Source organism: Scatophagus argus, chromosome 8 (genome assembly GCF_020382885.2).
Source record: "Scatophagus argus isolate fScaArg1 chromosome 8, fScaArg1.pri, whole genome shotgun sequence".
Taxonomy (NCBI): Eukaryota; Metazoa; Chordata; class Actinopteri; family Scatophagidae; genus Scatophagus; species Scatophagus argus.
In genome coordinates, this window is record NC_058500.1 from 8,338,420 (window position 1) to 8,362,721 (window position 24,302).

General features: G+C 41.9%; 1 protein-coding gene across 3 annotated transcripts in view; it reads right to left on the reverse strand.

The window, feature by feature from the left end:
* The window catches only part of LOC124062733 (IQ motif and SEC7 domain-containing protein 1-like), an 87,089-nt gene extending 65,065 nt beyond the window's left edge, over positions 1-22,024 (reverse strand). For 2 of the 3 annotated variants that reach the window (XM_046395629.1, XM_046395635.1), the window contains exons 1-3: positions 21,559-22,024; positions 7,442-7,471; positions 1,108-1,215 (exon numbers count right to left, since the gene is read on the reverse strand). In XM_046395629.1, the coding sequence (XP_046251585.1) occupies positions 1,108-1,215; positions 7,442-7,471; positions 21,559-21,818 (398 nt within the window). In that variant the 5' untranslated portion in view covers positions 21,819-22,024. The remainder of the gene's footprint in view (positions 1-1,107; positions 1,216-7,441; positions 7,472-21,558) is intronic. The other variant, XM_046395630.1, reaches the window with a different exon arrangement.
* Between the last annotated feature and the right edge of the window lie 2,278 nt (positions 22,025-24,302).

Here is a 24,302-nt window from a genome sequence, read left to right on the forward strand (position 1 = left end):
ATAATCAACAGAAATTTGATGATTTTAATCAATACTGTGCCCCTGGGAAACAGCAATACATAAACCATCTGTAAAGTTGTGAAGTCAAAATGATCAGGTATTTGACAGGTGCACATTCTCACCGTCATCATTTGCTAAATAAGGGTTGATTACAGTGTGTCTGTGTGAGACGGGTGAGCCTAAACAGAAGTAAACAACGCTGCTGAGACGGAGAGGAAAACAATCAAGCTCCGATCACAGCCATCCTCTTGTTTACAGTCATGATCCATTTAACCTATTAGCTTTCAGCTGTGCTTGAAAATTACTTACAGAGCAATAATCACACGGGGACAATGAAGAGACGGCACAAATGAGTGAGAGAAATAGCAAATTCCTCATTTCTGCAGAGTTACCAAAGTCTAAAAACAACTCACAGATGTTCCTACTCATCAGAAACTCCAGAACACTGCTCTTTAAAAATAGCTCATGTTCCCACTTTGCACCAGGATTTATTTTTGGGCTGTTCATGAGCCAAAAGTGGGCTATGGATTAGGCGCACATTGGTTTTTGATGATGAAGCACACAGCACTTGGAGGCGTCTTTGAAACCGGCCTTTTGAAGCCCGTCTAAGTCTGTCCCACCAATGCGGATGCCTGCGCTCATCTCTCCTTGTTTTTTGAGAGACTCTCTCAAGCACCAAGCTCAGCACAGGCTAATGGCTTAAACGATGAATGCTCATATACGCAGGGATCATATTTCATTAAGGCTAAGACTAATGAACTCCTCCTATAGCGCATCTCGCCACTGGAGTTCATTGTACACATCAGAAAAGCAACACTGCAGCACTGAAACTGCTGTGTCATAGAAAAGCAGATGGACCGGAGAACAGCTGCAAAGACTCAAACATTACGACACGGCAAAGTTAGCAGACGTCAAGCTGTCATGACTGATTTATCTGAAAGGCAAATTACAAGGGCGTCGATACGTGCCGTAAGGACTTTAAGGACTACATATCAAGGCAAAAGTAAGACGAGAAAAAGGCTGCTGTGCCATGGTTCTGGCAAAGCTGTGGTACACATGGGACAAACATTATGCACATAATTATAAAAAAAAAACATCTTACTGTACCCAAAGGATGCTGACTTCCATTTGCGGCAGGGGTCGACTCTCCTGTGGCCTGCAGACTCTAACCTCCCGGGATTTTCTGTGACTTTGACAGGTAGGGAGGCATGTCTCCTACAGAAGGACAAACCATACTGTAACAAAACACAATTCTCAGATGTCTGATGTAAAACAAACCCTTTAAATCTTATATGATTGCTCTGCATTCTGCTTGAGGCTCAACCAGATGTAATAATAAGATCTGGCAACCGCAAGGTTTCATATGTCACATTTTTAAGGAAACATTAATCAATCAACTTGCAGGGTGGGGTTTTCTATATGGTGAAACAACAGAGGAGAAGCCAGGTGTGTAGCTACATATCAGTGTTTTTGTTTTGTTACACATTGGGATTGTTCAAGCAGAAAACATGTCATCATAAAGCTCATCCTCATGAGGTCATAGTAAAGCATTAGCAAGATAAGATTAGGCACTTCAAGTGCAAATGGCTCATGGAAGATGCTTTCCTTCAGGGTTTTCTGTCAAAAAGTGTCATTTCTGTTTGCTGAGCAGAAACAAAAGTAAGCAGGTCGATGAGGACGGTTACATTTTCATACATCTGCACAACGGAAGAGTGATCCTGGTGCTTCAGGACACTTGGATTATACCAGGCCAGCTGTATGGTACAGTAACGTTTACATTAATTTAATGGCCGACTTTCCATCAGCTCAGGGAGTGAGTAGATAAAGATTTCATTTTCATTTTTAGGTGAACTGTCCCTTTAGTTGTTGGTATCTAAGTATACTTTAATGTGTACTAATGATTAATGGGCTTAAAAAGTGATATTTCTGGTGCATTAACTTGGTCCTTAATATATTTACAAAACATAATCAGTATAACTTCCAGGCCAATTGTAAAAAAAAAAAATGTCATGACAAAAGAAAAGCAAAGGTTAACACAGTGTTTTGTGCGAATTCATAATTTGTGCTCAGGGTACTGCAGTTTTGTCCTCATCACTGAGACATTTCTCATCTCCTTCCACTAGACAGCATTTCCACAGAGACAATTTTCTCTCATGTATTGTTTGTCAAGGCTTTCACTGGGCTTTGCCACCTTTGGGCTGGCTCTCTCAGAAAGGCCGGGCACATTTGTCAGACTGTCAACTTGCAGTCAAACATCAACAGTCCACCCCATCTCTCTGTGGGCACAAGGTCTTCATCAAAATTATACCACCTCAGCTGGCTTTCCAGAAAAAGCCATCAGTCCTATGATGACAGCCATAGCTTCCAGCTTGATTTAGGAAAACTCTGCACGTACATTTGTGGAAGAAATAATTGCTGATGGTAAAAAAAACAAAACAAAAAAAAACACATGAAACCCCATAAGACTCAGTTTCCTCCTTTAATTCACAGCCATCCACTTTGTAAACAGATTTTAAATAAAAAAGTGTCATATAATCTTCAGCACAGTTTCTACTCTGCATGAACACACTCTGAGGTCCTGAGTAATATCAGTGGCTAATTGAGTCATGGCTGCTGCCATTTGCTGCTGTTTCAAAATAATGAATTATTAATTTCAAAAATGCTAATGTATCCGCTCTGACTGAGTTGAGAGCTGTGAACCTTGAATAAGTCTGAATTTTATCCCTCTTTTCCATTAGTTACACTCAGTGCTGCAGAGTCCAACACTCAAATGTGTTTCTGTCAGTCACTGAACCACGACGATTAGGCAAAAAAAAAAAAAAAAAGGTATTTCTTTTCATTGGACAATGACGCTCTAGGACTGAAAAACCATGTCCTTCGTATTTCTTTCACCGTGTACTGCACACACATGCTATGTTTTGTTTAATTCCCGTGGAGGCCAGCGTTTTCAGAAGAGTGCTTGGTTAAGACCTGGAACCGCGTTTGCTCAGTGAAAAAGGACTCGCACAAGGACGAATACGGCAGCCTCGTCCTCCTACCCATCAAAGTTGAGCATTGCTCTCCATGGCAACAAGAGATGGCCAAGGAGAAGACGATAGTTTCGCGTGGTTCCTGCAGAGAGGGCCGGCTGAGGATGAGCGACAGCACTGGGCCAACCCTGAAACGCAGCACTATCACATCTCATCCCTGCAGACAAAAATCAGTTCAACTGCCCTGCACCAGAGGACCGGCCAGCTCTTTTTAGGCTACATTTCTGTGTGAATTAAGCACAGTCCAGTCCACACATTGTACTGTTTTAAAGAAAGGTCTTGCCTGCAGATAGAGAAACTGCAGCTTCATGGCTGTTTCAGCAAATCCCTCATCTGTCAGTATCAAAAGAAGTTGCAGGAATGCAATGTCTTTGCTCCCATTTAAAATTATATGTTAATTCTGCTTTGGTAATGGTGCCACGGTTTTACACTGAATACAACAGAATTAATGTTTAAATTGACAGCAAACACTTTGCTTATTGGTATTGTTTTCAGACACACTTTGATAGAGATTTTGACCTCCACAAAAACAGCCCAGTAAAGCTTTATTCTCTTCATTGTCATCTCCTCAATGATGGGACTGGCTCTATAATCCCTGCCTCTCTGTTTGCCCAACTCTCTGTGAGAATTACCGGGAAATAAAAGCCACAGACCCCACTGAGGCTTTCTAGAATACTTCCAGTCGTTCACTATGCAGCAGTTCTCCGACAAACTACTCTGGTCTCCCTGTGCATCTGACCTAACATGCTCAATAAAACAGACCTCACACAGTCATGGAAAAACCATCCCAAACAGTAGGACATTTCATTAACCTCTCCCTTTTCACACACTCCGAATAAATCAGCCGCCATCCGCCACAATACACAAGCTCACCGGGCACAGGTAAACAGGTATACATAACAACAGCACAAATCGACTTTCAGAGTGTTCAATGGTAGACAGCAACACTTTCATCCTGCACTCTCATTGCGGTTGGTATGATAAAGTGTGGCAGTCCTCTTCCAACTGCAGGATTTTGTCGTGTGCTTCTCTGGGTTTATGAATGAGAGCTGCACAAAGGTGCATCAGGGAATGGTAGAGCATCTTATCATCAGAAGTTCAGTGAAGAACAAACCAATAAAAAGCAGGTCACTGAGGCTGTTCAGCACCCGCCTGCCTGCCTACCTCACCCAGGTTCTAATCACATCTGAATGAAGCCATCCATTCTGATTACAGGACAGCAGACCAATTAAACACTGCCATGTTGTTATTCCTCTCTCATTAACCACAGAGTGTGCATGAAAATAATCCCTCCATCACCAACAGGGCCAATCTCTTTCTCTCGCCATCTCTCTCTTCACACACAAACACAAACACACGCTCAGACTTCTATCAAACCAGTGCGAAGCAATCCATCGGGAGCAGGGCTTATTTATTTATAGTGCCTGTGCCAAGTTCAGTGGCTTTTCCATTATTAATGATAATGAAACCTACCAAGCAATGTAACACACAAAATTTTAAACAGCCAAGCTCACTTGTCTCATGGTGTGGCATATTAACAGGGTGAGAGATGTAAGAGACTGTAAGTCTGCTGCGTGTTGTCAGCACAGTGCAGTGTTGGCAGTTGTAGTTGATCTTAAACACCGTCGAGCTCTGATACAAAGAGGAACACGGGGCCGAGATAAAGCACGTGACTGAAAAATTCGCAGCAATTTAAATCTGGCTTCTGCTTGACTTTAAAGTGATGCCACTGAATTATGAGAGGCACTTGCGCTATATCCACAGGGAAAGCATTAGATGCAGTAACATGTTTGCACTGAGGCTAACTGCTCCATTGTGTATGGGGAGCAGGTTAGTGGAGCTCTCTTGGATTGCATGATTGACATAACCTGATGGGAGGTGTGACTGTTCCTAGTCAGGACTGGTGTCTTGTTGGCGGAAGCCTGGATGTTCAAGATGGAATTTTGTTACAGCCATTTTGAAGCAAAGTACGGTTACAGTTACATTTTTAGTTGACAGGTAAGCATCATTGTTGTTTTAGCACCTCCTAGGGGCTGTTCCTGAGAATTTGCTGATTTTCCCATGTGATCATGTTATGTGACTTTAGTCAGAAGATTAATCTTATTTCTATTGTCCAATTACAGATTTTTTTTAAATTAACCACTTGAAAATTTGGTCATTTCATGAACTGATTCATTCATTCATTAACTAGTAAAGTCTTGTAATAATCCCTTGTTTGTTATCCAATGAATTTGATAAACTGTTTTACAGTTGCTGTCAGTCCTGTACATCCTGTCCAATTTATATGTCCAGCCTTGCTAACTTGATGAGAGGGAGCTGTCATGCCGAGCAGCTGGAACACAGCTGCAACTACAATGTCAACAGCTGCACCTGACATGGTGGGAGATGAGCTGCTCTTGAAGCTTTTCATTGACTTTTGGGATCAGTGCCATCATGACTGTTTCTAAAAGCTGAGCAGAAGTCAGCAATCACTTTAATTCAGAAATGTCATGGCTTTTTGCATCCAACCTAGGTATGCAGCTGCCAGCGAGTCACATGATGCAAAATGTGTTGGTAGAGATGTGCACATGAAGATCGAACTTTCGTTTATCCGGCAGCACAATAAGAGTGTTGGCACAGCAGCTTCACATTAATGAGGCGAAGATTCTGGGAACTCTGGCCAAATTCGCAACCAAATACGGCATGAAGAAGGTTGCTGCCGTTTGGGAGGCTTCCAACCGCATCAAAGCATCAATTTGGTGAGATGGGATTGTTCGTCTCCAAAGGCTTGTCCTCCATTTCTACTGCTTTTAAAGTCCAACATCAGCATCAGCGTGACTTCAGACTCCGTAATGTGGAAACACAAAAAATCTATTTTTTGTTAATCAGGGGGCAGTGAATGGAAGTTAAAAAATATTGCATTAGTTATTATAAACCGCTGGTATTCACACACACACACGGAGATGTACGTTTATTTCCACAGTTTTCCCTTAGCATTAGGATAATAATAACATACAACGAACAATTGTGTTGCACAATACTGTACACTGGCAATGTGTCAATAGCAAAAATAGTCATGGCTGAATTCCATTTAGCTGCTTCAGTTTCAAGGTCCTGCAATGGAGCTGCTAAACTATCTTTCAGCGGCTCTTGTTATGCAAGCAAAAAGGTCATGAGTTTAAACAGGAGACTATTTCAGGTGCAATGTTTTTGTCTTGGATCATGTTTTCCAATAAATATTTTTGGCAGTTTGCAAATATTATTACTACTGCTAAAAGCCCTCTGTTGTCCACAAGTAATTTCACCCAAGGCAGAGTTTTGTAATCAAAAACAAATGTTTCTAAATTTTTAAATAACTTCAGTACAGCATACAGATGTTTTGAGTGAGAGTAACACCTGGTCTCCTACCTAAAACACTAAAACAAAAAATATTAAGGATTAATGGGATATTTTCTCTCCACTGATTTTATACAGTACATATAAAATTTTGATGTAACCTATTTTCTTCTCTTTTTCCCTTGCCTTTGGTACAAACACTGTTAGTGGGGATGTGACTGAGTGGCAGACAGGCTTCACATCTACACGTCTCACTCTTGCATGTGTGCATGCATACACACACACACACACACACACAGTGGTGGAATAAAGACAAAAGACTGACACATATCTCCAGGCTGTGGCCCTCTGGATTCACTTCAAATTTGTGATAGGACATTCAGAGCAGAAGAAGCAGCAGCCTGGGGATCACAGACAGTGGAGCACCCAAGGGAAGAACAGACACAGCCTGGAAAATTTTCACTAAAACACAGGCTCCACTACATTTCTGTTTAACTTGTCTAGACACGGCCGGTCCTTAATACAGAGTGCTACAGAGGCAGAGGAAGAGGCTGTTTGGATCTCACAGCGAGACATCCCTAAAGAGAGTAGCTGCAGATAAGGAGTGTGTTTACCAGTGAGAGAGGCCCAGCTACTCTCTACAAGCAAGACAAACATTTTCTAGCTGTTGTTCGCAGCAATGACGGATTCATATTGCAGTTTTTAAATGAGTCCGCTCCGTCGGCTGAGATGCCCTACCAGTCCTCAGCCGCTTAAGTTCAAAGACCAAACAAGCTAGCGATAGAGGAATGTGACCTTGGACCGCACTTGACATAAAATCTCATCATTTCCTCCACACTGTAATATCCACAAACACCGATGACAAGCACCATATCAGGTCAGCCTCACTGCGGCAAGCACCATGAGGATGCAATGATTTTCAGCTTTACAGAGTCAGACCAAAAGCACTTAAACAACACCTTCATCAAACCATTTTCCCAGGCAAGACGACTGTTCTAACCAAAAGGCACACGATTTAGTTTTAAGAGGGAATATTCACAACATTCAGGCTGATGTACGGTTCTCATCAGACGAGGACGTTGAGCAGTTGGACGTACCTGACCGTTCTGGAAGAGTCAGATTCAGACCTGGAAAACAGAAAAGACACTGGTTCATTGATTTTGTTGAGCAGGCAGAGACAAGAAGCTGCAGATTGTCTGTAATGCAGCTCCTCACTGACCATCACTTGATTCAGCCATTACACTATGGCAGCCATGTTTAGCAACCTGGCAGAGGGACGACACCTTCAAACAGATTCACAAAATTACACACCGATATTTCACCTGGTGTGTCAAAAATTTCACCACATCCGATCAAGTTCATATTGTAAATACCAAATTTTGCCTTTGCAGAGACAAAAAGCTTTCATGCGTGTTATTGAAGCGGCTGGGAATGCACTGATAACACAAGTACGAGTAATTACATTTGGGTACTTGCTGATACGAAGTACTGATACAAGTACTCACACAGTCACTTAACAAAGTAAACTGTTTATGTAAAACAGCGCTTATCCTCTACATTTGTCATTTCGAAGCAGACACTGCGGAGGACAGACTTTCGAATGAGTGGAGTAAAGTGGAGGGAGCTTTTTCCTGTGGCTCGGGAAGAGAAATGGCCAAATATTTCCACTCCTTGCTGTATCATTGGTACAAAAAATGACCAGCTGCATCAGAAAATACTTCAATAGTTCTTCAATTAAAAAGGTACACATCTGTGGACATAAAAACATAAGTGGGAAGTCAACTGTGACTCCAATGGTTCTGCAAAGATTTACACTATTGACAAAACTGATTTGCTACTCAAATCAACTCAATTTTACATTCAGGGTCAATTTTGGATGAAAGCATCAACTATAACTGTCTTTTTCTCCATAGCAATGACAGCCAAGGCATGTCATGGGCCTTGCAGCCTTTAGAGCTGTCCACCACTTTGGACTGAAAGAATAGAATTTTTTTTTTGAAAAGTTAGGAGGTTTAAATAATTAAAATGATAGTCATAACACAAACGAATAGGATTGTTACATTATCCAGAAGAATTCAGTAACAGCACCAGTGAGTCAAAATGTTTACTGTGAAAAAGGCCCATTATAGTGCACAGTTGTAGTAAGTTGATTTAATAGCATTTGAAGAGACTTGGCTATAAGTAGATATTTTGGGGAAATATTTTACAACAAACATCTTTAGGTAGCCAGTAAAACACATCACACTGACCTCATGTATGTGTTTGTCGTCATACAACTGTGTTCTCCATATGGGTCATGAAATTTCATAGGCACTTTCACAAACATTCCAACAGCAAGGAAAGTACCCTGTACATCACAGAAATAAAATGTAGCCTGTTCTGTGAACCATAGCACTAAGGAGCAATAAAGTACCTGCATGGCTGCATCAGGGCAAATTTATGAGCCATCTATTTACCTCTTTTCGCATGGAGAAAGCAGTGAGGTATAGGCACTGCAGCTACAAAGATTCTTCTTCGAAAGGGTGTACTGTTCAGCGTTTTGTTGGGTTGGCTCAAACAAATGACGGTCCTCACTGTTGAATAATGCTGTGGCCAATCTATGTTGGCTAATTTTGTTTCCTCCTTTCTCATCACTCTCAGCCTCTACCACTACTTGGTTTTTCCTGTTAGCTGTACACTTTTCTTTTCACTCTTTGATTTCTTAAACATCTGTTTCTGATTGGCTGCTATATCAGCACAGACGTTAATTACTCCCTAAAGCACTAAAAAAAACTTGAAACCACTGGTGTTTTCATCAGACCGAAGCTCATTATGACTGTGCGAATTAGACCAAGGTTAAAACTAGAGCCTGCGGTGGTAGGATGAGATTCATTGACACACAGCTGAAGTCCAGATCCAATGGCAATTACCAAAGCTATTGATTGTTGTGTATATAATACATCACAGAAAAAAATACTACACCAAAATGATCTTTCACAGATCCTTTGCTAAACACTACACAGACTGGGATTGGTATGGGGCTGTTTTTCAGGGGTTGGGCTCGGCCCCTTCTTTCCAGCGAAAGGAAATCTTAATGCTTCAGTGCACCAAGACATTTTGGACAATGCTATGCTTCCAACTTTGTGGCAACAGTCTGGGGCGCCTTTCTACTCCAAACATGTCTGGATGAGTTTGGTGTGGAAGCACTTCACTGGTCCACACAGAGCCCTGACCTCAACCCCATCCAACACCTTTGGGATGAACTGGAACGGAGATTGCGAGCCAGGATGTTTCATCCATCATCGGTGTCTGACCCCACAAATGTTCTACTGCATAAATGTGCAAAAATTCCCACAGAAACACTCACACACAACATCTTGTAGAAAGCCCTCACTGCAGAGCAGAGGCTGTTAAAGCTGCAAAGCTGTCTACCTATTTAAAAAGCAACGTCATTAAAGTCTCTGTTGGTGTAATGATCAGGCGTCCCAATGCTTTTGTCTATATGGTGTATACTCGCTTGCTGTTGCTTGCACCCAGCCATACAGATCTAACATCGTAAGAGCAAATCTGAGAAAGGAAGGAAGTGGTCAGAACCCTGGACAGCTCCTGTACCCTACAGAAAGTCCATTACAAACTACGGCCCCAATTCCAAAAAAGTTGGGATGCTGTCTAAAACAGAAATAAAAACAGAATGTGATAATTTGCTAACCCTTTTTGACAACTGAAAATAACACAGTGATGATATATTTAATGTTTTACCTCATCAACTTCTTTGATTTTTGTAAATATATGCTCATACTGAATTTAATGCCAACAGAGTGTTTCACAAGTTGGGACAAGAGCAACAAAAGACAACAAAAGACTGTGAAAGTTGGGGACTTTCCATGGGTAAACAGGTTCATTGGCAACAGGTGATAGTGTCATGACTGGGCATCCTTGAAAGGCTCTGTTATTCACAAGCAAAGATGAGGCGAGGTTCAACACTTTGTGAAGCCTTTACACAGCGTTTCAACTCTTTTTTGGAGTCAGGTTTGTACCGCTACTACATGAAACTTGAAATGCCTGCAGTAATGTAATTTTCATGAGTTGCTGCTTTGAGTGAAACTGAATCAATAGAGCCCAGTCTGAACCACCAGGAGTTGAACTGAGTGGATTTGAGATATAACTTTGGAACATAGTAGGTTAACACAAAGTGTAACAGCTCATGGCATGTTGATGAAGTATTAATTAATTTTGCTCACAGCCTAGAAAGCTCATATGTATATCCATGAAATGGACGAATTCTACTGACTGACTGATCTATGCAGAATCTATCTTTCGTAGTATGATGGATGTGTGAATGGGAGTTAGAATGTAAGTGCAAACTGTTTTTCCTCTGCACTCTTCAGTGTGCCTGTTCAGTGCTGGCTACTGAATTTCATTCAGGTGCCTTCCCAAAGACTTTTAAATAATGCATGAAATGCCAAATCCCATTGGAGGTATCATTGCACAGACAGGCCTATGCATGCTGTGAGATTGTTTCCTCCCACGGTGGTCCAAGGAGAAGCCAAATCTCTGGTGGCAGAATTAAAACTTCAACCCAGCTGTTTCTTACACTGCTATCTATACCGTCATGTCAGTAACCTTAACCTGCCCTTTGCCTCAGAGCAAATGCGTGCATAATGCGTGCGTGGGTCCCTTGCAAGTGTCCATGTATGGTGTGCATTTGTGCCATTTTTTTTTCCAGTGACTCTGGGTCTGTTGCAATGAGAAAAGCCTGTTTCCTGTTGTGAGGGAGGAAACAGACAGAGGGCACAGCCAGCGCAAAAAATGCTGACTCAGACTTTATCAGTGTACCTTTCTGCAAGAGTAAGTGCAACTGGACACGACTGCAGAAATGCACTCGCATGCTCATTTAATCAAAGCTCCGTGCCCGGCTTCAAATGAACTGGAACGTCACATACAGCAGGCCACACAGCTGCAATGATTCAAACATCTACATCTCACTGCCAGCGCATCCCCGTTTCAAATGTTTCTGCTGCCTATTTTTAGCATAATCATTTCTGTACTTTCAAATACTTAGCACCATGTATCATAAATGCTTGGCCACTTCTCCCTAAAGCTGTTTAACTTTCCTCGCCTCTTTCAGGAAAGACCTGCTCCAATGTAATTAGAGAACCATTATTTGTTTTTCTCTGGAAAACATTGAGTAGGGTTAAGCCTTGAAGAAATGGCTTCTAGCACTTCATCACATTACTGCCCTTAATATGGCAATGAGGGGAAAAAAAACAACAGAGAGCTAAGGCAATAAAGGAAATGGCTATTTCCTTTCCTGAATTCAGAAGAAAATCAGAGGTAATTACAGTTTGTCCACGATGTGTGATCAATGGCACATTTTCAAAGTAGGAAGGTTTTTCAACTGTGTTTACCTTTATTATTTTACATTCCTTTCTCCTAATATTCTTTTAAACATCCTTCAACTTTGAAATCAGGTCACGCAACCCTAACTTCATCTTTGACTATGCAACTAGAAGCTATCAGCAGGAATTCCATTATAAGTCCTTAACTGAACTGCTTAGGCCAGACTGTTATTTCCAGAGTTACCCAAACAGTTATTGGGTTTACTGAATATACTGTGTCATTCGGCGGCAACCGTGACAGCCATGAAACGCTTCGAGCTTTAAGCGAACAAACCCCCTTCAAGCTGTGATGAAAAAGAATAAATCACGTCTGAAGTAACAGCGAATTTACAAAACTTTCCACCGAAAACACAGCAGCACTTCTTGCAATTTTGCGACTCTGGCCACCATTCATAACAATGTCACCAAATGATCAATGACTTGAACCTGAGGTCGGCTGTAACAGCTCATTCACACTGACAGGTTCCTCAGAGGCACACTGTGAAGCCTGACGTTCTTGTACGGTATTTCATAGTTATTGTCAGTCTTTCAAAGGGGCAATTTTTCCTCAAAAGACCGCTGCAGTCAAGATAAAGTACGAATCATTTCAACATTTGATGTAGATTTCAACTCTCGCTTGTCTGATTCATGCATGTGTGCCTTCATGTCCACTAGCCTTGGTTTAGGGCTTTTTCACTGTCCAGTGCATAAATGAAGGGCATTCATCATGTGATAGGGCTCCTCTGTGCACTACACATTCGAGCCGTTCCTATTACTGAGACCTAAATGATCTGTATTAATCAGCAGCTAATTACAGGCAGAAATGTGTCTGGCTAAGCAGATCTAATGAGTCAGTCCAGTCCTCTTTAGCAGTTTGCTTCTCATGGTGCTGTCAAATTATGTATCTCTAAGGAGTTACTGGTGTGTGACCCCCCACTGGCTGTCTGCCCCTGCGTGAAGGGATACACACACACACACAGACCCACATACAAACTTGTACATTCAGCTGAACCACTCAAAACAGTCCACCTGCTTCCATTACCCAATTTCGTTTCTCATCACTTACTCATCTGACATTGCTAATGTATTATTTTAGACAAATGATAAGGAACACAGATGGAGAACCTGAACCCTGACTGATATGCTGACGCTGTCACTCATCATTACTGTTGTCAAACTGCAAGCACAGTCTTTATTGATGAGCTTTTGGAAGTGAAAATCAGTGCATCTGTATGAAATCTGAAATGTACAGATCAAGTTTGGGCTGAAATAATTATTCTGATAATATTATTCTGAAATAATATTTTTTCATTTCTGGCCAAAAGGGCTAGTGGTCTCAGCGTTCAGATGTAACTAAACTCAGAAATATTAAACTCTGATTTCAGTAGGATCCAACTGCAAAATCTCCTCAGATCCTCAGATGCACATGTTCATTCAGACTGCCCTTCCCTCCAACCTTGACTCTGCTAAGCATCTAACACAGAGAGCTGGATAAGAGAAAATCTCACTTTTATTCTGGCTGCATTCCTGAACATATTGCTTGGATTTAGATCAGCACTCAGAACCCCTAAGGGTTGCACATAACAGAAGATAACAGTGCACACCAGCAGCCAGAGTGGAAACATGCAGATTACAGCCCCAACACCTGTGAGTGGAAGCAATGGAAAGTGTCAAACCTGCAAGTCACTCTGAACCTATTGAGGGTCGACAACAGAGATGGTGTTACAAGTATTGTTTGTAAGACTCCCGAAACGACTCTGCACTGAATTTCAGCCTAAATATTAGTTGTCAAAGGCCCAGCCAGCACAGGAAGTCTGCATTTGACATCAACCAATGATCACTAAGAAGATGTGAGTAGTATAGTAGCTCCTCGTCTGTGTTTAGCTGTTGACTCAGCCACCACCTCATCAGCAATACACACACACACACACACACACACACACACACACACACATGCAATCCCACTTGGCATAAAACTAGTGGCAGCCTTTCAAACTGCTCTCCACAGGTACTATGCTACAAATTGCCTTCAATTCAGCTGCTGCATCAGCTGGTTCTGGCAGCTGCAAGACGGATAATTGGTTCAACTGTGAGGAAACAAAGAATAAACAGGCGACCATACTCTGGCCTCACTGCTTTAGTGTTGATCACTTATAATGATAAAAGAGCGGTAATGTGAAGACTAAGTAAGCTTGAAGTTAAAGTGGTTCACATTACCACACATCACATTTGAAGAATACATTCAAAAGTTACTCGACTGGAAATTGACAAAATAGAAAACCTGAGGACCTTTTAGGTAGCATTACATATGCCTATCAGAAAGTCTCGCTCTTGTGTGTGAAATTAACAGTTATCGGTTATTGTTCATCCCAAATGCACGTTCTATGCCCTGGTTGGCTGGGGATTCTGTCGGGGAAGACGGGCTGCTGTTCGAACCCTGCTGCATGTTATGTGACTTCAGCGACTCACAGACAAACTGTCTCGCTTATTCATCTAATCGACTCTTCAGATCGGCCACCAATCAAATTATTTCTAACAATTGTCGGTCGATAATGACTGGGGGCCGATCGTTACCTGAAATGAAGCCACATTATCCTGCTCGTGATTTAAAAACAGTCACAGGAATTAATAACAGGATTTTTTTTTTCTTGCTCCATTGCTTGCTAAAAGTTAAATCAAACTGAAGCAGCAAAATAGAGTTGAGTTTGGTGATTTAAACGTTGACTGAGTCACACAAACCTGTGTCATCCGACCCCCTCTTGGTATGGCCTTTACCAGTAACTCCATCAGATAGATCTAACGGTGCTCATTAAAGCCACCATTATCCTTTCTCATGGGACAAGTAGCTCCATCAAAGGATACAAACCAGCCTTAACTCTGTCTTAATAGGCCTGATTGAGGGAACCAGAGGTCAGCAGTGCCTGGATTTATTCCAGCAGAACTCTGGTCAGACTGAGATGCAAGGAGGGACAGCTGACAGCCTGCAGCTGATTCTGAGTGCAAGTTGCAAATAGCCTTTGGTCATTGCTTGAGATTTATAGATGGGTCTGAATGCAAATCATCCCTGGGCAGACATTAATCTAGCAGAGATATTTCATTAGAAGGGGCTTTGCTGGAGAGATGGGGTTCATGTGCTCGTAAATTTGGTTTGGCACACTGATTGTTCAGCAGATCGCCGGGTAAACGAGTGGACGCCGCCAGCCACAAGAATCAGCTTTCTCCATCATGCTATTATTTCCTGCCAAGGGGTCCCAAAACACATGCTAAAGCTGTTATGCTGGCTTGGGGTGAACTATTTATGAACTTGCCAATCTCCAGTCTACAGGCTCCATCCAGGGGACTTAGTAAATGCAGCTGAGGTTTTGTTAGGGAGCAAATTACAGTGAAGAAGCCAGGATACAGTCACAATAAGCAATACAGAAGACAATCTGAAACCACCTTTAGAGATAGACTTCAGAGAGATAATTCGGTAAAATCCAAAATCGCTAACCTAAAAGAACCTTCATCAAATACTTCAGTATCTATTGATTAACTCCTCTGACTTGATCCCAGACTCGACAGAGATGTACTCTGTAGTGGACAACATCAATGTTTTAATAAAATGGATGAAACAAAGCAAAACACCAGTCATATCAACACATGAGCACAAAAACTGCTGTTATCTATAGTACATAATTAATGAAACTAGTTAAGTATTTATCATTTTCATCCGATCATGTTGGACATCTTGATTTGTATGTGTACGATTACAGCATTTATCACATGCAGAAGTTCTAAATTGTTCAGCAGGGCTGCAATGAACAATCATTTTCATTATCAATTAACATGCTAATTTCTTTGTGTGTAAAATGTCAAAAAAAAAGTAATAACATACTGAACATCAAGAATATAAACCACAAACAAAATATGGATATACTGCATGCAAAATACTTTTAGAAATGGTAACTGGGCCACAGTCTGGCTGGTAAAGAATCAACAAAGCAAGAACTTGTTCTTGCTCATTTATCCCTCTAATGGAGCATTAGGGATAAATGAGAGAGCTGGCATTAAGCATTAAGCAATTTATCACATGATTCATCAATATTTGATCACTCACAATTACGTATGTTTCTTCATTGACTGGGATTCATACTGAATTTAAATGACTGCCTGAGAAAAAAAAAAATACAAACACTGCCACCGCCGCCATCATACTCAAACACACCAGTGCTTATTTGAGATATAACACTCCTCTGGATACAATTTTCCATGGTGACACATGCATGTAAACGATTAATATCCAACTGTCTTGTGTGGCGTAATGTACCAAAGGGTTTTCAGTTTAAAGGTCTACATAAAGGCTGAATGCAGTTTGAGGATGGTCTGGGAAACTTAAAACAAGGCTGTGCAGAAAATGACACATCGGCTCTTTCTCATCCCAAATACTGTTTACTACTCTAAATTTGGACTGGCACATGCATCCACCAACACTGAAATAAGAAATGAATGCAGTGGTGGACATTATTCTGGGGGAAAGGTTCAGATCGCGGAGGATCCACTCTAAGTTAACCACCAGCCTCTCTGCATAACGCAAGAAGAAAAACTTCTCACAGCAACATGTCCAGTTTCATTCAAAGACTAATTTGTTTTGTTTCACTTTACAATGCAAAATACTTACCAGACAGTCAGTTAATTGAACTAAACTACACTTGAAAGGTCACTTATCACTTATGTGTGCTGTAAACATGCAATCTTGTGTTACCTGTCATCTAATTTCTAAATTAGCACAAGCGATACAAGAAGCAAGAAACTTTGGAGTGCTGTTTAGTGCTGTTATGCATCAGGTCAGCATACAGTAAATACTGCTGGACTCAACAGCTGACAAGGCAAGCAACTCAAGAGGCATGAACAGAAGCAACCTGATACGTGTGTGATTTCTAATTCTTGCCTGAGTGCTAACATAAACCACCTCTTTACAAACACTTTTAATTTGAATGGTAAATAAACTGTGAAACAGGAGTTTTAGCAGCAGAATTACAGGAATTGATTGACTGAGAGTGGCCATGGGGGTTACAATCACATAGGCGGACGAGTTTATGGATCCATATCAGGGTCAGTGCGCACTAAGATATTTTCCAATGCCTGTAAAGCAGTTGCACATCCTGAGAACCTGACCGACAATGTTACCCAGGAGCCTCTTCTGCGGAAGGCACACAGAAATCTGTTGACTTTGCACTACAGGTTCCATTATCAGTGGTGCATCACATTTCCCTCTCTCTGCATTTTGTTTCTAAAAGAGGGTAGAGGGAAAAACTGTACAAACAACATACAGGGAAAAGCCTTCCATTTACAGGCAACCAAAGATAGCAGCAAACTGGCTTATGTATCATTCAGTAGCAGAAAAGTCTTTATTTGTGGCTTGTTTTGGAGCTGAACGTGACTGTTATACATGGTGTAATTTTTTCTTTTTTCCTTCCTTTCTCTCCATTATGAAATCACTTAAAGGAGAATTCTGGTAAACAATACAAGACCTTTTACTCTTTAACAAACAGGCCTATCTCTGTAGGGATCCTTAATGTAATTTAACAACAACCTCTTTTAACAACCTCTGCCTGTCAGTGTCGAAAACAAGCACCTTTAATGTACGCAACTCTGATGGTCAGAGTCGCCCAAAAAGGATTACGGCCTTTGCAGCCATTGCAGACATGTTAGGGCTGCTGGCTGAGGTGATCTACTGCACCAATTGCAAAATGTTTGGTCAGTATGAACCATTTACATGCCAAAGTATGCATATACAGGAACCAGGTTTGAAAATACAGAAATTCCCCTTTAATGATAATATCTTAAACCAACTGAAAGCTGACAGCAGAGCTCACACCTATTTGGATACAGCATGAACAAACAAAACAAACTGTACTTGAGATGACTGTAATACAAATAAACCACACAGCTGACAAACATGGGAACTGAAAAGAGAAGAGAAAGACATGTCTGGACTGCATAAACTTTCCTGTTGAGAGTAAAGAGCAGCGTGATTAAGAATTCACTACATTTTACATGCATTGAATAGCAGCGTGTATGCAATGGCTTTAATCTAGTGAAAACATGTAAGAAAAACAAGACTAAAAAAGCAGCCAAAGAAGTTTGCTTAGACGTAAATCAGGGTCACTTGAGGCTGCATAACATGCCAAGAAAAAATATACATAAATCCGCTTTAATGCAAGCTCTCCCCATCGCCCCGTGCCATGTTTGTTTTTCCTCCCAATAAAAGATTTACCACACAGCATGAGCTCAGGAGTTAGCTCTAGCCCACAGCGAGATGATCCAAGGTTCAAACCTGACCAGGTCCCTCCAGTGTGGGGCTTATACACTCTCAAATCCTCCCACAGGGTTCAGTAAAGCATAACATCTCCCTATAACCAGCAAAGAGATATGGAAAATACACTACACCTCTTCAGTTTGCTATGGACTGAGGTAGTGATCATAATAATCTCAAGATGACACATGAGGATAACAAATTATTACATTTGCCTTCCTTTGAAACCAAATGTAAATGGGACACTCCAGCCAATACTGAAGCATCATATTCTAAAAAACAATAATTTCCAGTCTTTATAGATTGACATTTTGGGAAATACACACTTTCTTGCTCAGAGCTGAATAGGAAGACCGACCATTCTCTGTGTTAATGAGCTAAGTGTAAAGACTTTAGACTTAACTTAGACTTAACATACAGACATGAGACAAGAAAGGACATAAACACATTTCCAAAAATGTTGAAACAGTCCTTTGAAGCAGAGACCCGACTTCCCCTTTCACAGGTAAATTAGGGCTGCAGGTACTTTCCATGTGTTTTATAGATTGAAAATGAAAGCAGAACATCTCGATTGGTCTGCGAGATTTAGAATGGGCTATTACTGCTGCCCACTAGCTGGTTAATTAAAGTTATTTTATGAAACTGCTTTCACCCGCTTCCTTGCTGTAAGTGCGAGTCAGTTTCTGATTACATAGCTGGGATGACAACCACCATGATAAGACAGTAAAAGGACAGCTGTGACAGCACAAAAAGAGCTGTGTCCACATTGTTGGCATAATGTCAAAAAACTCAAGTTTGTCCTGTTATTGGCAGCCAGATATGCTTTGTCTCTGTTAATGTGAATGATATTCTTATGGATGATATCAAGGCGAAACCACTGTCTCAAGTGTGTCTGTGTCTCTTCGAACAACATTGCTGTTTGCAGATGATGTGGATATTCAGGCATGTGATCTCTGATTTGCACTGAAGCGTTTTTCTGTATTCAAATGTGAGTCAACAATGAGTCCACGGTGCAACTCAGGTAAGGAAAGTGGACAGTGGATATAAAAGCTATACTATGCAAAATTACAGACTCTTAAAAAAATAATAATCTCAATCATCAGTTAGGACAAACTGGGCGTGTGTGGTGATGTCTGTATCTGCAGAGGTCCTGCCCTGTGACTGTGTTTTCTTATTTTCTTAGTATTTTTGCAGTGTTTTGGATGTTTCTGGGAGCCAGCGAATCTAGACAACAATAGTTAATAGTTGAATCTCATTTCCAAGTCATTTAACACAGATGACCCGGAATAAGACTCAACAATAAACATACCCAAAACATCGGTACTTGCCGACCCGAGAACGAGGCTCAGCAATGAACCGTGTTTCTCTTTTATGTGCAGAAACTAGTGGCAAAAACACCCTGCAGATACAACCAGCCAAAATAAGCTTTCCGTGCTCAGCAATCCTGGAGGACCTTACTGCACCTGAGCTGCTGCCTCTCTGTTTTGGGGAGCGATTTCATGGGACTTCTCAACTGTGCAGCAGATTTATTTTGTTGATGAACTTTTTCATCTATCAAATATCCACAAGACAAAGACTACTGCCACGCTAGCAGCTCTGTGTGGCCGCACTTAAAGGCACAGTGCTTTGAGATAAATGCTAATGTCAGCATGCTAACATGTAATCATCACCATGTTCACCATCTTACATTAGTGAGTAACCGTGCCAGCATTTATTAATTTGCGCTAAACGCAAATCACAGGTGAGGCTGACATCAGTTTTGCATGTACTTAGTCATACATTATGACATCAGACATCTTAAAATATTTGTTTAGATATTTAAGTCTGAGCCAAAGTGGTGTATCAACCAACCAGCTAACACACTGACAGACATTGCCATCCCTGGAGCCATGCCACTGCAATGTCTAAAAATAATAAAAGTCAGCCACAAATCATCATAGCTCAAGATATTGCGTACAAATGGCTTTTAGTCTTCCAGCAGCTGCTCAGGCCTCCCTTTGGAAGTATGTGGTCAAAGGCAGATTAGTAGAAGACCCCCAGCCTGGGAATTCTTAGGAAACCTGAGGAAAACCAAGTGTGAAGCTGAGAAAGCTAATAAAAACCTAAGCTGCTCTGATTTGCTGTAGCCGCTGTGTGCCTGACCTTGGCAAGTGGCAACAAATGGACAGCCATACAGTTAAATTTCCAAGTACACCGTGCTTAAATCCCATTTTCCCTGTTCTAAAACCTTTTCAGACATTAGATTCAGTCTTGCTTAAGAACACTGCATTCTTTAAATTGCTCACCGCACATAAATGACATTTTAGATCCTGTGTTCTCCGTCAACCGCATTTTACATTATTAACAGCTGTCATATTTCATCAGGCATCAGGTTCACTGGTGTAATCACAGGCTCCTCGCTAACTTCTGGGCCGGTCTACCAGATCTGAAGTGAAATAGTGTTCAGACACTGTGACCACACAGACTGATTTTCCAGGAAAATATGACAGAATACTCCAGTGTCTGGAAGCAGGGCAGGCCAAAGGTCAGTGTTACAGCATGTCTTAATTCCATGCTCGTATCAACCAGCAAAGACATACATGAATCATCAGTATTGATTCATGACACTAACACGCCCATGGACACAAAGGTCAAGCATGTTCACATGATCCTTTAGACTGTCAACAGCTGATTTATTGTTTGCATACTGAGGCATTTTGGAGATGTAGCCAACAGTGTGAACCTGACAGCATGTCTAACTATCAAGGTCTTTCCCGCCACTCCTCATATAATGCTTCACTAAATCTGTCCTACCTGCTCTGCTTGCCTGGGGTTAACTGCAGGTTTTAGGGTCAGCCTGAAAAAAAAACTGCATATTGGGTCTACACCAAGTATGTGCCCTTTTCCCCAGGGTTGCAGCTATTACATTTCATATATCACGGATTAATGTGCCTGTCCATGCATATGAAATCCTCTTTCAAGACCATGCACCGAAGGGTATAGCACAGGAATGTGTTAGACCTCAGTCTCCTGAAGTTACAGAACCTGACACTGGTGTCACACTGGTGTAAAAAAGAGATGACAAAGCAGAATAATCAGAGGAAATTTAAAAGTATATATTATATAAGAAGGTGTAATAATCCAACAAGTCCACCAAACCACAGACATATTTACAGCAGACACATTTCAACAGTTATACACTCCCAAGCTGGACTGGGAATGAATTTGTTGGTGGAAACTACTGGTTTGTCCATGTTCACTCACAATGATGTCGGGTGAAATGGTCAAATGCTTCCTTGCATATTTCCAGATATGGTCAGAAAAGCCCTGCGCTGACCAACAGTACCCATTTTCCATCAGCAAACCTCAGTAACAGGAAAGCATCTAAAGCCAAAGTCTTGCTGCAACTGCGGATCACTGTGTGGCACTGTTGGACATGAACTACTTGGGGTCTGATTTAGCAGCAACAAATACTTCAATCAAGTAGCCTTGCAATTTGTAACTTTAAATACTTGTGGAGGAAATACAATTAAAGAGAGATTGTTTGACTTAGATGGAACAATATCACACAATGTTCTCTTACTTTTCCTGTGTGATGTGCTCCTTTATGGCTCCCAGAGTGACCAGGCTGTTGCTGCCCTGCAGCAGCCTGCAGGTTGCCAGGTGCCGCTGGTACTGCTCCTTCAGACAGGCGTTCTCCGTGCACAAGTCGGACACTTGCTGCTCCAGCTCCTCTATCCTTCCCCTCTGCCTCTCCAGCAACTCCTGCTGGGTCTCGATGATCTTGTTAAGCTCCTTCAAATATTCCACAGCCCTGGTAGGGTTCTCGGTCGGGCTTTCCATGTCGCTCCGGGTGCCTCTTTTTTTGTGTGTTGCGCTGTGGTTTCCCTGTTGAATCGCAGAAGCTCGGGGAGATGGCTCTGTGTAATCCAGACCGGATTTAAGCGCAACAATTCAGTAGGTTCCGCCTTTTACGCCTCGCCATTGTTTAAGTCGGTGTGGGTGATAACAATTCAGAATATGAAATCCCCCCCCCACTCCTCTCTCTCTCTCTCTCTCTCTCTCTCTCTCTCTCTCTCTCTCTGTGCCTCGTAGGCGCGTTTAGAAGTCCCACCGCACCGCAAACTGAGCTCCTGATCTCGTATGAAGCCGCAAATGTCAGCAGGCATCAACAATATCAATCAAACAAATGTGACACACTACATGGTGCTGGATCGCACTTGGCTCTCTGTGAAGTGCAGCTGTGCTCCTCTCCTCACAGCACGGTATGACATTATCTGTACCTTTCGCTCCATGCTGTTCCCGTGACTTTTCGTAAACAGACGCTGGCTGTCAAGTAGGCGGGGTTTTCAAGTTTTATGAATCTGCGGGTCTTACTGAGAGGCTTTGCAGCTGCTGTGGGATTGGGGCAAGTTCGGCGTCTGTCGTAATAAGTTTTTTTTGTTCCTCTCATCTTCTCTCGTGTCAGTTCAATGTGCTGATCCATTGCAGACGTGTGTGCGCATAAACGCATCCTTGTGTTGCAGACTTCAGCATCACACATTTGGATAACTTTTGTTGCATTGTAGTCCCTGTGCGTGAGTGTAATGCTGTAGCACAGTCTGGTAGGAACGGAGTGGTACTGCGTCTTGCCTGCAGACTTGTTTACTATGCTGTCTGTGTATTGCCATCTCACCAGCAGGCTGCACCCCCTCTAGTGAAATGATCATGATAGATAGGAGCAGCCTGTGTTAGTGTGGGGAATCAAAAATGACTTGACAGCTCAGCACATCTGTATGTGTGGCAGGAGGCCTGCTGATTTGCACAGACAGGGTCCCTTGGGTGTATGAGAGCAAACTGCAGCACTCCTCTGTGATATAAAGAGGCTGATGCTTAAGTTTCATAGGCGACCATCAGCCTTGCCCTTACACTGATCTCAAAGCTGTGGCCACTAAAACTTAACTCAGTTTGACAACTGATGGTAAGATGCCTGTCGTATGTCTGTGACATTTCAAACGTGGAAAGAGAAAAGCTGAGAAGTTTTAAAGCAAACACAGTCTCTGTAGGAGATTTTTAAAAAAGAAAAGAGGTCTGTTTGCCATTTTAAAAACATGCCTAGCAGGATATTAAAGACATTTGTATAGGAACTGAGAGGCGAATCAGTGACTGCTCCCTCATGGTTGGCTTAGTTATCAAAGCAGCATTCACTCTCGCACTTTATAGTAGCTGTCAAAAACAACATTTTCATATCCACTTCTGTGATAAGACACTGTTTTCCTTTTGATCATTTTCACTGCAGGATTTGTATTCTTGGATGGAGTTACAGTGGATATGGAGATGCCGGATGCTCTGTCCATGAAAGCGAGGGTTTTACCTTTATGGCGCACCACCTGAAAACTGCACCTGGACAATCTGAGATCACTTGTTTTAGTGTGGAAGCAAATCTGCAGCAAACCAGTGTCAGTGGGAAGCACCATAAGGACATAGAGTACAGATGGAGTACATTAGGTTTTTCTCTGTGCCTCCCATAATCCAGATGGCAAGAGGCCAAGAAGGGCTGCGACAGCCACGACATGCCACCCAGAAGGATATACAGTTCACAGCCAGCATCCACCAATAGTCACAGGGTGGTGTTGCATGTCAACAGCACCAAATGCCACGCTTAATTCCTCAGTTCTGATAAACCCCCCTCCCCAAGAAACAGCACATAACATCATCAGATAAATGTGTCTGTTTGCACAGCAACTGCCACGTCCTGCACACAGCGTTAGAGAGGAAGCAGACCATCCTTCAGCCAGAGGGCCCACGTTAAATCCATGTATTACAGCTCATATTAGTGAGACATTGAACCCCTGTCAGCTCTGGTACTGCTGTTCCTCAAGTGACCCTGTATTTGAAACACACACACACACAACAAGGATAAAATGAATACCACCAAAGAAATCACATCATGAAATTATATTCCTCTAAATCTGATATTTTCATATTTTCTTGTCCACAATTACACTATCAAACGATTCAGCTCCATCAGTCATGCATCTCACAGTAGCTCTTGAGAGTTCTGGAAGTACTGGAACTCATGACTGGCGGATGAGGAATGCCAGCAACCACAGGATATTAACCACTTCAAAACATACTGCTTGTCGTTATTATGCTCTCGGGCTCCTTCCTTTCTTCCTTTGGCTGACCAGTCATATGTGGGTGCCAGTGCGGGTGGCAGCCAGAGAGATTTATTTTGTGAAATCGTTCATATATTTTCACTGAGGCAAAGCCACTCGGAAACACTCTTATTTGAGCCCTACAAGACATGTGCCAGCTGTGATGGAAGAAAGACTCCAATCATTTAAC